The sequence below is a fragment of the Esox lucius genome, chromosome 10 (genome assembly GCF_011004845.1).
Source record: "Esox lucius isolate fEsoLuc1 chromosome 10, fEsoLuc1.pri, whole genome shotgun sequence".
NCBI classification, from domain to species: domain Eukaryota; kingdom Metazoa; phylum Chordata; class Actinopteri; order Esociformes; family Esocidae; genus Esox; species Esox lucius.
In genome coordinates, this window is record NC_047578.1 from 5,490,001 (window position 1) to 5,503,720 (window position 13,720).

The 13,720-nt window shown below is 45.2% G+C and overlaps 1 protein-coding gene across 4 annotated transcripts in view; it reads right to left on the reverse strand.

Annotated features, from left to right (window-relative positions):
- The window catches only part of elmo1 (engulfment and cell motility 1 (ced-12 homolog, C. elegans)), a 90,731-nt gene that overhangs the window by 44,369 nt on the left and 32,642 nt on the right, over window positions 1–13,720 (reverse strand). For 2 of the 4 annotated variants that reach the window (XM_029122971.2, XM_029122970.2), the window contains exons 3-12: window positions 12,573–12,613; window positions 12,311–12,383; window positions 12,172–12,222; window positions 10,362–10,531; window positions 5,861–5,896; window positions 3,870–3,969; window positions 3,514–3,665; window positions 2,641–2,719; window positions 617–667; window positions 116–238 (exon numbers count right to left, since the gene is read on the reverse strand). In XM_029122971.2, coding sequence (XP_028978804.1) covers window positions 116–238; window positions 617–667; window positions 2,641–2,719; window positions 3,514–3,665; window positions 3,870–3,969; window positions 5,861–5,896; window positions 10,362–10,531; window positions 12,172–12,222; window positions 12,311–12,383; window positions 12,573–12,613 — 876 coding nt within the window. Of the gene's footprint in view, window positions 1–115; window positions 239–616; window positions 668–2,640; window positions 2,720–3,513; window positions 3,666–3,869; window positions 3,970–5,860; window positions 5,897–6,985; window positions 7,274–10,361; window positions 10,532–12,171; window positions 12,223–12,310; window positions 12,384–12,572; window positions 12,614–13,720 lie in introns of those variants that run through there. The other 2 variants (XM_029122972.2, XM_029122973.2) reach the window with 2 other exon arrangements.

The following is a 13,720-nucleotide window of genomic DNA, read 5'->3' on the forward strand; positions in this document are numbered from 1 at the left end:
TCCTTATGCATGAAGACGCGAAAGGCAACCAAAAATAACGTTCGTATTTCACCGCGATTACTACTGTATGAGGCCGATGGGAGTCGATGCATAGCTGACCGTTGAGTGGTTTTACCTGGTCCTGGGGATCCATTTTGGTCATCATGCGGTCCTCTAAAAGGTTAAAGGTCAGGACCTGCAGCACGTAAAGCTGGTGGGCCATCTCGTCATTGATTGGTTTAGGGCTTCTGATCACATTCTAGAGAGGGAGGAAACATTTTGACAAAGAGAGAGAGAGAGAAAGAGAGACAATGTGAAGAAAAAACAAAAAGAGTAATGGACAAGAACATCGACCAACAGAATGAGGGAAACAATGAAAACAGGAAAGGAGAGTGGAAAAGGAGAATTAGCAAGAGAGAGACAGTGAAAGAGTGAGAGTGTAAAAGACAGGGAGTGAAAGAGTGTAAAACACAGGGAGTGAAAGAGTGTAAAACACAGGGAGTGAAAGAGTGTAAAACACAGGGAGTGAAAGAGTGTAAAACAGAGGGAGCGAGTAAAACAGATTTTGACAGAATAAAAACGAGAGGAACGTGTGACAAACATGATGCAGAAGATGAACTCATGAAAGGACACTTACGCTTAGTATGATGGAACGCAGCTGTTTCTGGGCTAGAATGTGGGCCATCTCCTATATATATATGAAGAGGAGGAGAGGAGGAGAGGAGGAGAGAGAGATGGAGGGGAACAGAGGAGTGGGAAAGAGAGAGATGGAAAAAGAGATGAACAGAGAAAGATAAGAGCGAGAGAAAGGGAGAGGTGTTATGAGTGTGGAGGGGAGGAAGAAAGAAAACTTATGAGGTAAACAACAGTTACACAGGACACGATCTGTTTTCAGGGAGCACTACATCAAAATAAGAGCGGATTGTGAGCAAAAAGAAGAACTATGTTCTTCTTGGAGACACCGTAAGCGCCCCGGACAGAGCGTCAAATTTTCCTAGCTAGATCTCCCAGCCAGCAGCGGTTGATATAAGGCAGGCCGATTTAATGGCACTCTTAAATGGTCTACAGGCTACAAAACGCGGCTAATCAAAGCACACTTACTGTCAGAGGACAATCAAGGATGTTCATACTTCTCTCATCAAACTACCATTACGAGTGCAGTGAGGAAAGAGTCAGACACAGACAGAAGAGTCAGACAGATTGGGGGTGTGTGTGGGGGTGTGTGTGGGGGGGGGTGGGGGTAGTGGAGGTTGTAGAGAGGGGAAGAGATTGATAGAAGGCAGCAAGGTACATTTGTTAGTGGCGTTCAAACAAGGCAGACCATGGCAAAATGGAGAGACGTTACCTGAACATGGTTTTGATAGCTATGTTTGGCGGCAGGTTTCTCCCTCCCTCCCTCCCTCCCTCCCACTCCATGAAGCAGGCACACCTCTCCCGAGTGATTTACAGTATGGAATGTATACATCATACTATGATTTACAGTACTGAATGTATACATTATACTATGATTTACAGTACTGAATGTATACATCATGCTATGATTTACAGTACTGAATGTATACATCATGCTATGATTTACAGTACTGAATGTATACATTATACTATGATTTTCAGTATGGAATGTATACATCATACTATGATTTACAGTACTGAATGTATACATCATGCTATGATTTACAGTACTGAATGTAAACATCCTTATTTCATAGTAATCCATAAGCCTGACATTGCAAATGCCTTGCTCTTCCATTAGAACTGCACCACGCCTGGAGCAATTAACCTCAACAGGGAATAACGCATAAAAAACCTCATCTTTATGAATGCATTATTACGGTCTCTAAATTATCATAACTGTAAACGGAAGACATTGCAATGCCTCGTAAGATCTATAATGCTAACACGTTCCCAAATGTTTTAAAATGACGAATGCTGCCTTTTGAACATTCAGAATTGCCTATTCAGGACAGTTATGAACGTTCCACCAGTTCCTTCTGTGGTGTCCATCTGCCACAGTGGTTGCCCTCGGCTCAATCCCTGCCCGGACTTATGAAGAAAGAAACGAAAGGAGGGTGTTAAAGAGAAAGGCGAGCTTTGGCGACTGTAAGGAGGATTGTTCCGTGCTCTGCTGCTGAGGATGGGAAGCGTGTTGTCTTGGGCACTGTTAACAGTCCCACTCTGCTGGGTAGGTCCAGGCCTGATTGTCTCAGAGGTCGACGAGGTCAGCCCTCAGAGCAGAGCACTCCAGCATGTATTCATGCCCTATTTAGGGCGAAGGTGTCACTGCGGTCAGACAGGGACACACCCATCAACAAAGCGCTCTGTCCCCTACACAGAGCGTTCCGCCCCCCCCCAACCGCTGTCAGCCGTGCACGACATATCCTGTGGGCGTTGTTTCAGTCCAATCCATCATGCCCGTCAGCAGTGGGGAGATGGGATTGAACCCTCTCTCTCTCGCTGATGAATCTGAATCGGCCTTCCCCCTCTTCCAGGGCCATAACTCATTCTGCCTTCTATCCACACACATACAGTACACAACGCTACCCATAATAAGAGAAAAGCACGCATGTGAGTGTGTGTGTGTGTGTGTGTGTGTGAGCGTTTAGGAGTAATAATGTGCATTTGTGTGTGAGCGGGGATGCTTGGCGTATGTGTGTAGCCAACCTGTCTCTTCTCCTCTGGGGCCTTGAGGAACAAGGCATTAATGACAGCGATGGTGTAGGTCTGAATGTCCTGATCAGTCCTGGAATTTGGAGACAGATAATGACACAGGGACACGACAGTGAATAATGACACCCAGGCTATCATCAGTGTACAGCAGAGGACAATGACGGTCACCCAGGCTATCTTCACAGTCCACAACAGAGAACAATGTCGGTCAGCTTCACCCAACAGGACTCTTTATACACTGAAGGTGAAACACACCACTGAATTCCAGCCGGCACACTATTCCATGTGTCACTTCTGAATACAGCCCTGTTCAAGTGTAGTGTACTACACAGGGGTTAGGGTGATATTTAGGGCACAGAAGGGGTATGTTTGTCGCTGGTCTGTTTTCCACCAGAGACACCAGGGCTTTTCCTTCACCAGAATAGACAGGATCACCAGGAGGACTGCTGGTTCTACCTGGTAGTTAATGGTAGTTAATAACATTAATCTGGTATCCAGGATCTAAATGTGTCCCTGATCAGAATGAAGACCAGCAGTGTTCGGGGGCACTGCCTACTGTAACATAACGTCCCTGCCTAGTTTGGACCAAAAGTTTGGCTCATCTAGGATCAATTTGGCCTCAGATTTGAGGGAAAAAAACAAACAGTCTATAGGTACTACAGGTGGGGACCTGACAAGTAAGTCAACACTCCTCTAAAGCATGAGGCATTCAGTCCCAGACCTCCGCCGTCAAATCCTCCCCCAGTTGAGTGTTGTTCAGTGAGCCAATCCCTTCATCAGACCTAAAACACAGATCAACACGGCTGTGGTCTGGCCCCTCCCTCCCTCCCCTCCCACCCTCCCTCTCTCTCTCCCCCTCCCCCTCACCCCTGTAGATGGGGAATGAGCTGCCCGATGGTGATCTCCTGGGCCACCTTCTGATAGAGGTCCTGACTGTTGAGCACCATGGACTCCAGGATGGCCAGCGAGCGCTGCAGCACGGCCGTGTCCATGGCCGACTTGTTCACGTAGCCCGCGATCTGCAAGAGCACAAGACGACCGGCGTTCAGAACACATGAGGAGACTCGCAGGGACACGCCGGTCGGACGTCTCCACAGGGCATACGGCATGCGGACAAAAACACAATCCCAAGGGCTTTTCCCCCGGGCCCAAACCCGTCCACGCTGTGTTCCTTTGCACGTGCGCAGGACGACAGAAAAGGTTGCTAAGGAGACGGCGGTCACCTTCTTGATGAAGGCGACGGAGAAGGTGTCCCAGGAGACTATGCCGTGGTCCATGAGTTCCACGAACGCCGTCAGCGTGAACGACAGCAGGTCGCCGAAACTGAAACACAACAACGACAGCCAATAGAAACGACTCTGCCACCGGCGGGGCAAACGCGCGCACAGCTAGGCCCGACAAAGCAGCCAAAAGCCCCGGTCTCCGGGAAAGGGGAGGAGGGCAGGGGGGGAGCGAGGGAGAAGAGCCGAGGAGAAAAGAGGGAGTTAGAAGCCACAGCCGGGTACGTTGAGGATACAAAAAAGGGGGGGGGGGGGGGGGCATGGGGCGAAAGACAGTGAGTAGTAGCCAGCACAGGGACGCGGAGCCATGGAACTGGAAAGCATTAATTCATGAATCATTCCCATGCAGTTACATTGGCAACAGCAGAGACGTGTGCTGACATCCAAGGAGGGCCATTTCCTGGAAGATTGTTATAGAATGATTTAAATCCAGTGGTTAAATCTGTAGTCAAATTATGTATTATAAAAAATCTTTTTTTAAACACATGAATAGCTTAAATTCATTTTTCACAGAAAAAAATGATAATAGGAACATTTACATATGGTAAACTGATTGTTGATATAAACATTTTCAGAATGAGTCCTTACACAAACCATTCTTGGTATCAAGTTCTGAGGAAAACATTGTAAAATACTGCCCCCTTCTGTAGGAATGCAATAGTGCTTAATATCCAGTCAGCTACCTCCAACATATGACTGAAAAGTAATCTTCAATTAAAAAATATATATATATATAAACAGAACATGCCACATTCAAACATATCCATTAAAATAAGTTACACGAACATGTAAAAAATAAATAAAAAAAAGATCTACTGTAAATTGAATATGAAGTGTTTATACTATAAAGGGCCTTTACACAAAACATTTAAGATTTAGTTGATCAACACCACATGAAAGGCAACACTGATTAATTGACAGGCAACATCAGAGCTAAAATTTCAGACATTTATTAGTACTTAGGAATTTCAGGAGCTGCAGTAGTTAACATTTAGCTGTGTTCAGCGTTTTTCATGTTAGCTGCAAATGCACGATTCTACTAAAAGTATTCTACTCTTCTTATAAGACCTGTTAACTCTGAACAAGCCGTCTGACTTGAAATGCCAAAAATGTAAACACTATATGATGACGGCTCTACAAAGGTGAGTATGTATGAAGTTTAGGGCAGCGAACTGCAGAATATTAATATGAAAGGGGTGTAATGGACTGTCTGAGAGAGAGATAAAAATCCATTCACCTCCCAACATTGAAAGTCACATGGGATGTATTCAGTAGTGAAAACCGTAGCAAAATCTTCTGCGACAGACTTTGTTTTTTACAAACGGGCATTTGTAATTGGACAATTTCAGCCAGATCCCAACCTCTTTCACCTTGTTTACCTCAGTTTGGTCACTCGTGAACACACCCCTAAACACAAGGTCAAGTGGTTCAAGGAGCACCGGGAAATCAAAGGAACAATCTCTACGCTTGGCCGGTGAGTTCGCCGGGCACGGATCGTTTCTGTGGCGTTCCCAAAAATGACATCCCATGTGAAACAAGAGAGCTAGATTATAGTTCCCCATGAACCTCAACAAGTTACCCAGTAAAACATGCAAAGATGAGAACATTGATTCAGTTACATGGTACATGAGGCCTGCGTCCTGCATGGCACCCTATCCCTACGCCGCCGCACGGCTTTGGACCGGCGCCGTGATCCGCGTAGCGAAGAGGGTGCCATTTTGAGACGTCGCCAAGGAATTAACAGAACAAACAGGTCTGATTATTTAGGACGAAAGCCAGCGACGGCAGCCATATTTCTCCCCCATCAGTGTAATAGAAGCACCAGAACCTGAGTCTTAATCATGCAGACTCAGTTGCCAGCTGGGTTAGAGGGAAGAGTACAGAGCCAGCCAGGGCAGGTGTCTGACTGGTGAAGGGAAGGGAAGTGGTCTTACCATGGCTTCATTATCTTCTGTAGTTTCTGATAGCGTCTGCAAAGATTTGAAAAACTTTGGCGTCAGGGCAGAACACATTGACCACGGGAGATGGGGCTCAAGTCACAGTGGAGTGATGTGGGGTTTAGGGTAAGACAGTGCACACACTGCCCAAGGCGTGTGCGTGCGTGCGTGTCGCTCAATTGCTGTGCCCATCATTTGGTTCACACAGAGACTTGCAGAGCCTGGACTTCTTTCCAGTTCGTCAAGGGCAAATGATGTAGGTGGACTGGATTAGAACAGAGATTAACAGCCCCAACTCAAATACAATACAACACAAGCATGACTTGCTATATTGATGAATGTGATACATTAGAGTGAATATCAACGAACATTTGACCAGAGTTACAGCGCATCTACACCTGGTTCTGATTGATACCAGGGGAACGGACCACTGAGGAAACCTGTAGGTGCTGTGGAAGTCGGACTATAATCTGTCTATCCTTGAAAGAAACAAAACGAAAAACTGCCTGTGTTGTTTCTGAGCTACAATATTGGAGTATTCCCCCACGGAGTTGTAGGACTAATTCATTTATTGTTTTGACTATTTTGCAATAATCCGAATGATGCACCAGTTAACACTGACGGAGGACGCAGCTCAACTCACATGTTGACTGCCGTATTACTGACGGTGGAGGTCTTTCAGGTGGTGGACATCACCCTGAAGCCCCTTCGGCTAGGGAACGCCTAAACGTGATAGTGACTGCTTCAGTACCTGACCAGGATGCACATGATCGTTATGGAGGATCGTCAACAATGGAAAGCAGATGACCAGAAACAAGAAGATCCATCGACTGAATTTAAGTAAACATTTGGACAAAATGTCATCTTGTGTCACCTGTTGCTAGATAGCTTCCGTATAAAATAATACCTCCTTGCCCCTCCACATAACATACTTAAACGTTGACCGCTTTTTCTTTTACCACGACACACAACAACGGAAAGATGCCTAGATTTTAGACCAAGCGTCTGAGCAGGCCGTTTCTGCCCCGCACACGTTGTGGCCCACGGTAACTTTAACAAACAGCCATCCGTAACATGACGACTAAGAACTGAATAGGTGTATTGTACTGTACTCAAACTAACCTCTCTCGCATGTCAACTTTGAACGTCATCATCAACGTCAACTGGATATCTTGTGGCTTCTCTCTCTGTCGTCGGTGGCTAACAGCACCATTACATAGGGAAATTAATCACGTATTGTGCCTGAATGTAGCTATACGGGGGTGCTGTTTTGCTTACTCAACCACAGACAGAGGTTTTAGGCCGACGTGCAAAGGTACTTTGAATGGTTCTCTTTCACCATCCGTTTTAATGCCACCTTAAAAAGGTGAAAGTTTTCTACAGTTAAAATGAGCCGTCATGTCTACGCAAGCGCATGCACGCTGAGGTGTGAAATATTTTTTAATCGTGCATAAATGCAATTCACTGTGGCACCTGGACTGATATACCAAATGATCATAGCGTTTTTTTTTTGGAAAAACATTCTGTGGAGAAAGGCAGCAAATAATACAGAGTTAAAAACTAAGTTGGCTCATGGTACCGGAATTGCGACCCTTCATGAAAATCTTGCCTACCTGTCAGGTACTGAATAGTGATACAAGAGCATATTTGACCAAATGAACACGCGCACAGAAAAAAGAGAAAGAAATGAAAACGGATTAATTCCCCCATCTAGAGATACAGAATTACTATACAGAAAGGCCTTTGCTTGCAAACACAACAACAAACGGAGAAGTGCCAAATTGTCATCTACCAATCAGCTTTACTTTAAATTAGACTTGGATCAGGAGAAATCTGAAAAACCCAATACTAGATCCTTTTAACAGAACAAAAAGCCTGTTAGAAAATCAATACAATTCTCCAGGAATGTTCACCAGTTGAAGTTGCACTGTACATTTTAGAGTAGCTTCTCATGATGTTGCGGTCACTTCACTAATTTGAAAATGTTTTTTTTTAGAGATACTCTTTAGGAAAAAAGTGCATTTGTTTGATAGAACATGGTTTAGCTATCAAACCTCCGTTTGCGGGTAAATCTGGATGTGCTGTATGTCATAGTGGGAGAACATCACATCTCTACACAGAAACGTATAGACAATCAGTCTGATCTTGTGTTCATGTTTTACTAATCTTCCCACTTCCCCCTCTGGATGCATTTCAAACACTCTGTTCAACAGGCTTTCATGGTGCCAATTAAAAAGTGTTTTACTTGGGGCCAAAACCGTTTGGGAACCCACTGTCTGGGATTACTGCCTACAGTATCCATCTACACAGTGTCTGTTCATTAATTAACCAATAGGGGGCGCTAGACTCCTTCACTGATACAGTAACCTGCATTACTACAGAATGATGTCATACCCCAGTCTGTGGTATCAGATAGGAATGCTCCTAGATCTAAGCACAGAGAATTATATTATCCTTGTTGGTAGGCAGAAACGGAGAGGATGGTGTATAGGAATGTGTATACGTATGTGTATATATTTACATTGCACTTGTGTGTGTATGTGTGTGTGTGTGTGTGTGTGTGTGTATATATCAGTGTTTGTAAGCTCATTCTAGTAACACACACACCTGGCTTCAACCTCTTGCCCTGGGGTTAGTCTAAACATAAGTAAAGAGGCCCGGGGTGACAGAATGCATTGTGGGTGTTGGCCAGGGCTCCATGTGGACATGAAGACAAACATTAAATAGGGAAACTAATATGCATGAAGACATATGAATACAGACAGACTACATGATAATGTGAGTCTTTGAACTTGCTCCCGGTCATCATCAGTGTGTTATGAAGAAAAGAGCGTGTGTTGGGTCTCCCCCTCCCCCAGAAATGGGGGTCTTTTTTTTTATTGTATGATGAAACACACAAACAGTTCTTCCCGATAGGCGGAATGACACGGAGTTCCACTGTGCCATACGTTGGGAGAAGGCGTGTGCATATGTCCTAGGCATGTGTCAGTAGCATGAATCAAGCATGGTGAAACCGCAGCAGGCAGATCGCGTCTAATGGTGTGTGGGGTGAGGATGGTGTGTGTCTGTGTCCTGTGTGTCTGTGTCCTGCGTGTCTGTGTCCTGTCTGTCTGTCTGTCTGTCTGTGTCCTGTCTGTCTGTCTGTGTCCTGTCTGTCTGTCTGTGTGCTGTGAGGGTGTGTGACCACTTTCCCTCTAAGCCATTCAATACTGTGTCCAGAGACTTCCGGTGGTCGAGTTGGGGCGGGGGGGGCGGGTGTAGGTGTAACAGTTAGCACAGAATGTATGTGTTTCTTCCCTCCACTGTGTTTCTCGACCTCCCCTCTGTTTTTTGGGCGGTGTGTTTTAATCCCAACACTAACACCCCTCCCCTACCCACTGCCTTCTCCCACCTGCCACCCACTGCCCCCCCCCCCCCGGCTTCCAGTCAACATCGCAACGAAGAAGCTCCCGCTCAGCAGAATGCTGCTGCCTGACCTCGCCGCGACCTTCAGCTGAGAAAGAGACAGCCCCTGCGTGCCAAATGGCAACCTAATCCCTACATACTGGACTCGGTTCTCCCGGTCCTGTTCAAAGTAGTGCCATACGTCGGGAACGGCTGCTATTTGGGACACGGCCAGGCTGACCCGGGTCAAAGCCCAGCAAGACGGTCAGTTGCAGATTCAGTGAGAGTCCGACTGATTTCAGGGAGGGGCCAACTTTATGCAGGTTTTTTGTTTTTCCACTTCAGTTTAAAACTTGACAGGTTAGGGGAGAGCCTGGCTTAAGTAACGAGCGACCTTAAAGAATCCATCCAGGAGGGTGTCACTCGGCCCTCGGTAAGGAATTGTTTTTGACCGTGGAGGTTGAGCAAGGAGCGGGTGGGAGAGGACAAGGCACAAACAAAATGAATCGTTCTATACATTCAACGAAATAACTGTTCAAAAAATAATAATAAAAGTGGATTAATAATTCTGGATGAGGACAGTTTGATGTGAAAGATCTGTAGCGGGTCATTTCTCTCAGCCAGAATGTCTGACAGTGCAAGGTTCTGAGAAATATTTCAGCTATTCCTTGGACAATCTGCCTGGTGTAAAGCGGTGTGCAGCCCTCAGAGAGAGAGAGTTGGCACTATTAAATCAGGCCTCTCGGTAGAAGGAAACACGTCTGCAAATAATCTCTGTATTAGGATAGTTTAGCCAATGAGGTCCGTTATTTGCTGGCGAGGACACTGTCATTTGAGAGTCCGTTGTTTTCGCCTCTACCCTCTCAGGATGGACAGTGCAACTCAAAGGGCTTCTGTTCCCCAGAAATTGACCTAACGACTGCTGTCTCAACACGCCTAGGACTGGGTTGGCCTAGGACTGACCCCGGCACAGAAAACCGTGACCTTGGGGGGTATAGAACGCTCCTCAGCCTCCAAATACTGACATCAGCTCACTGGGGGGGAAAGGAGGACGGAGATGTCATGAAGGAGGAGAGGAGGAGGAGGAGGAGACAGAGAAAGGAGCAGTACGTACTCTGTGCCACTCTCCACCATCTGGGTGAGCAGCGAGATGCCATCCAGGTTGATGAACTCTTGGGCGAACGTGACATCCCTGGAGGAGTTGGCCAGATCCTTGAGGGCCTCCAGCTTGGCGTCCATGCTGGAGGACTGTATCCTCTCGTGGAGCTGGGCCGCTGTCTGAGACTGGAGGGAATGTGATGGGCACAGCCAGGAGACCACAGGGTTAAACACAGAATTAGAAACCGGTTAGCTTTTTTGAAAGGCGCTATTCTAATCTGCTTTCACGAATAATAAAGAAAACAAGGGAAAACAGCATGCAGAAATACCACGAGTATGCTTCAACATGTTGGATTTCATCCATAACTGCAGTAAGGTAAGGTAAGGTAAGACAATGCTGGGAATTCTATAACAGGCAGCTTTAAAACTAAAGTAAAGCCTGTCGTACATGAACAATACAGTTCTATGACAGCTAAGTCATGATACATCAAGTGAGTTTGGCCAGCTCAACGTTGCATTGCAAGATTTAACTTCCAACACACAACTAATATGGATTTCTATTAACAGAAAGCACTTGTTTAAGACTAGGCTTCTCTACCTTTCAAGGTTCTTTTTTCAGGGTCTTCTCACATAGACCCAACCAATCGATAATTACATTCACTGACAAATATTTTGATCGGTGACTTTTTCGCACATCGAGATTACATTGAATCTGAATTCAAGACAGTTTTGTCCAACAGAGTGTTACACAGTCAATACTTCAATGGGTGCACATTAACACACTCAAGTACAGGTAACGGCCAGGGTCCCAACCAATACTCCCGCTACTTTTCTGGGAGCACAGAGCAAACGGCTGACCTCTTGCGTGGACACTTGAAAGTGATTAGGGAAGATCACACTATTCTATATAGAGCAAACTAACAGGGCAGACGTTTAATCCTGGGTGTCCACGACCTGGCATTTCTTCAGACAGTCTTGGCCGTGAAGCCCGGTTCAGAGGGAACACGGATCCAAACCCACATTTATAATCTACTATTTTTAAGGGATTAAAAATTCTTATTTGATATGGCAGATAGAGACATTATTGGATTATTTCTTTCGTGTATAATCACTAATCCTTTGCAAAAATAATCATTAAAATGTACGATTGGTAAGGCCATTATCGTGGAGCTGAAGGTTGTGGGTCGAGACTCCGTCCTGCCAAATGCAATATGTCTATAATTTTGGTTTCCTGCAGGAGGAAATAATGTGTTTAAGGAATTAAGAAAATGTTTGCTTTAAATTGGCAGAAATTATCAATATTACAAGAATTACACAAGAAAAATACCTTTTCTTGTATAAGTTGTATAATTACTAACTCAAGCTCTCATGATAAAGATCACAGTAAGTCACTCAGACAGGGTGTGTCCCAATAATATCTTGATTCTCCTGAAGTGTGTACTTCTTCACTACTTCCCACAAACCCAAAAGCATGGAATTAGTGGAGGCATTGGTTGGAGGGAGTTTCCCAACCGTAAAGTTACTACCAGTCATTTCCTTTACAGACATGGAGGAAAGGGAACAAATGCCCACTTTGGGAAGAAGAGAAGAATTGGAACGTAGCCATCTAACAACCCCCTGTTAAAAACAGGAAGGATGGCCAAGTTTGATGCCGACAGCATAATCAATGTTCATCACATCATTCAACCTGACAGTTTCTTCTGAAATTATATTTTTTCCCACCATGAGTAGTTTCAGCTAACACTGGAATTAAACATTAATATTCACACTGAAACAGATGTGTAACTAGGAATGTCAATATTTTTCAGTCCATAACCCAAACCTACAGGAGATGTTGTCAGTCGCAGAATAGAACCGTTCTTTATGTCATTGCGATTCTGTGGAAACAAGGAGAGAGAACATTGTAATGTCATGCCAGACAGTAAAAGTTGTAACATTGATTAATAGAAAGGAGGAGATGTCAACCTTTTCTGTGATGTAGAAATTAGTGGAATCAGCGTTTTGCAGAGCAAAGTTTTCGTGGTTCCCTAAAGACCATCTGATAAAGAAAATGCAAAACCGTTAACAACACGTTTGAACTTTGAATTAAAAAAACAACAACTTATCTCTCAATAGCAGAGAAAACCACTCACACTTAAGGGGCCCTTTATTCAAATGTAGCACATGACGAGACACCATTTCTTAAAGGTTATAAGGGACATGGAAAGTCAATGCAAGATTTCCTTACCCCTCACAGACTTCTTTAATAATGGCCGACAGGGGCTTTTTCTGAAAAAAATTAAAATAGTAAGAAATGCAAGACTGCAGTTGATCCTCATTAGAAAACACAACTTCCTATGACTACAGCTGCCTCAATGGATGTGGTTGAAAAAGGCCTCACATTATGGGATAAGGATTCAAACCACACTGGCTACTTGAATAAAGACAGGAGTAGTACATTTATATAGAGCATTATGATTAATACATTTATGGACAGCACCAGGGGGCATTCTTCTGAGACTATTTCAGCAAGCCTGGTCCCAGGCCTCAGTGACATCCTGTCCAGTAACGCGTGGTTGCGAACCAGGTCTGGATCCAGGCTACGTGCATAACATCATACAGGGAGGTACCGCGTTAGTGGTCCGTGGTTCATGATCTGGACAGCAGAATCCACACCCTTCGTCAAACCAGGACTGAGTCTCAAATTGCGCCCTATGTAAAGTGCACTGGTTCTCAGCAGGGCATACAAAACACTGGTCAGAGTAGACTATATTGGGATAAAGGAGTCATCTGGGAAGTTTCTGAGCTTCCAACCACTTGCTCATAGTTCAGTGACGTATTTCACTAACATTGTATTGCACCATAAAGTCCTCCATGCCTTATTGCGCTGATAAACGGTCACCAACACAACTACCGCAGCAGAAAGTGATGTGATAACCGTGGTATACGATCTGGTATACAGCATGGCCATTGGCCATTCGGCATTCTGGATCTGAACCACCTGGTATATAATTTAGTATAACCACACACGCACATATAGAGCGACACGCACAGCCTTAGCCTTGCTCGCTCCATGCCCTCAGAGCCACGCTGGCTAGCATTCCCTCATTAGCATGTGCTGTGCTTGGAGCAATTCTCTGGACGGCAACGTGCAAATGTTTGGGTAGAGGCCTGGGAGGCGCAGCAGGGCAAACACACAAACACACCTCGGTGCTGTGAGATAGCAAGAGGCAGCATCTCTCTGCAGAGGCTCTTTAGACTTAAGCAAGAGCTATTGTCAATGGGCTCCCGAGTGCCAAGCAGAGCTGCTTCCACACATCCACAGTGACTCAGCCTGCAATGAAGGCGGGCTTGCATGCTGCAGGGCTCTGGCTTGCTAACAGAAACCATAAAGAG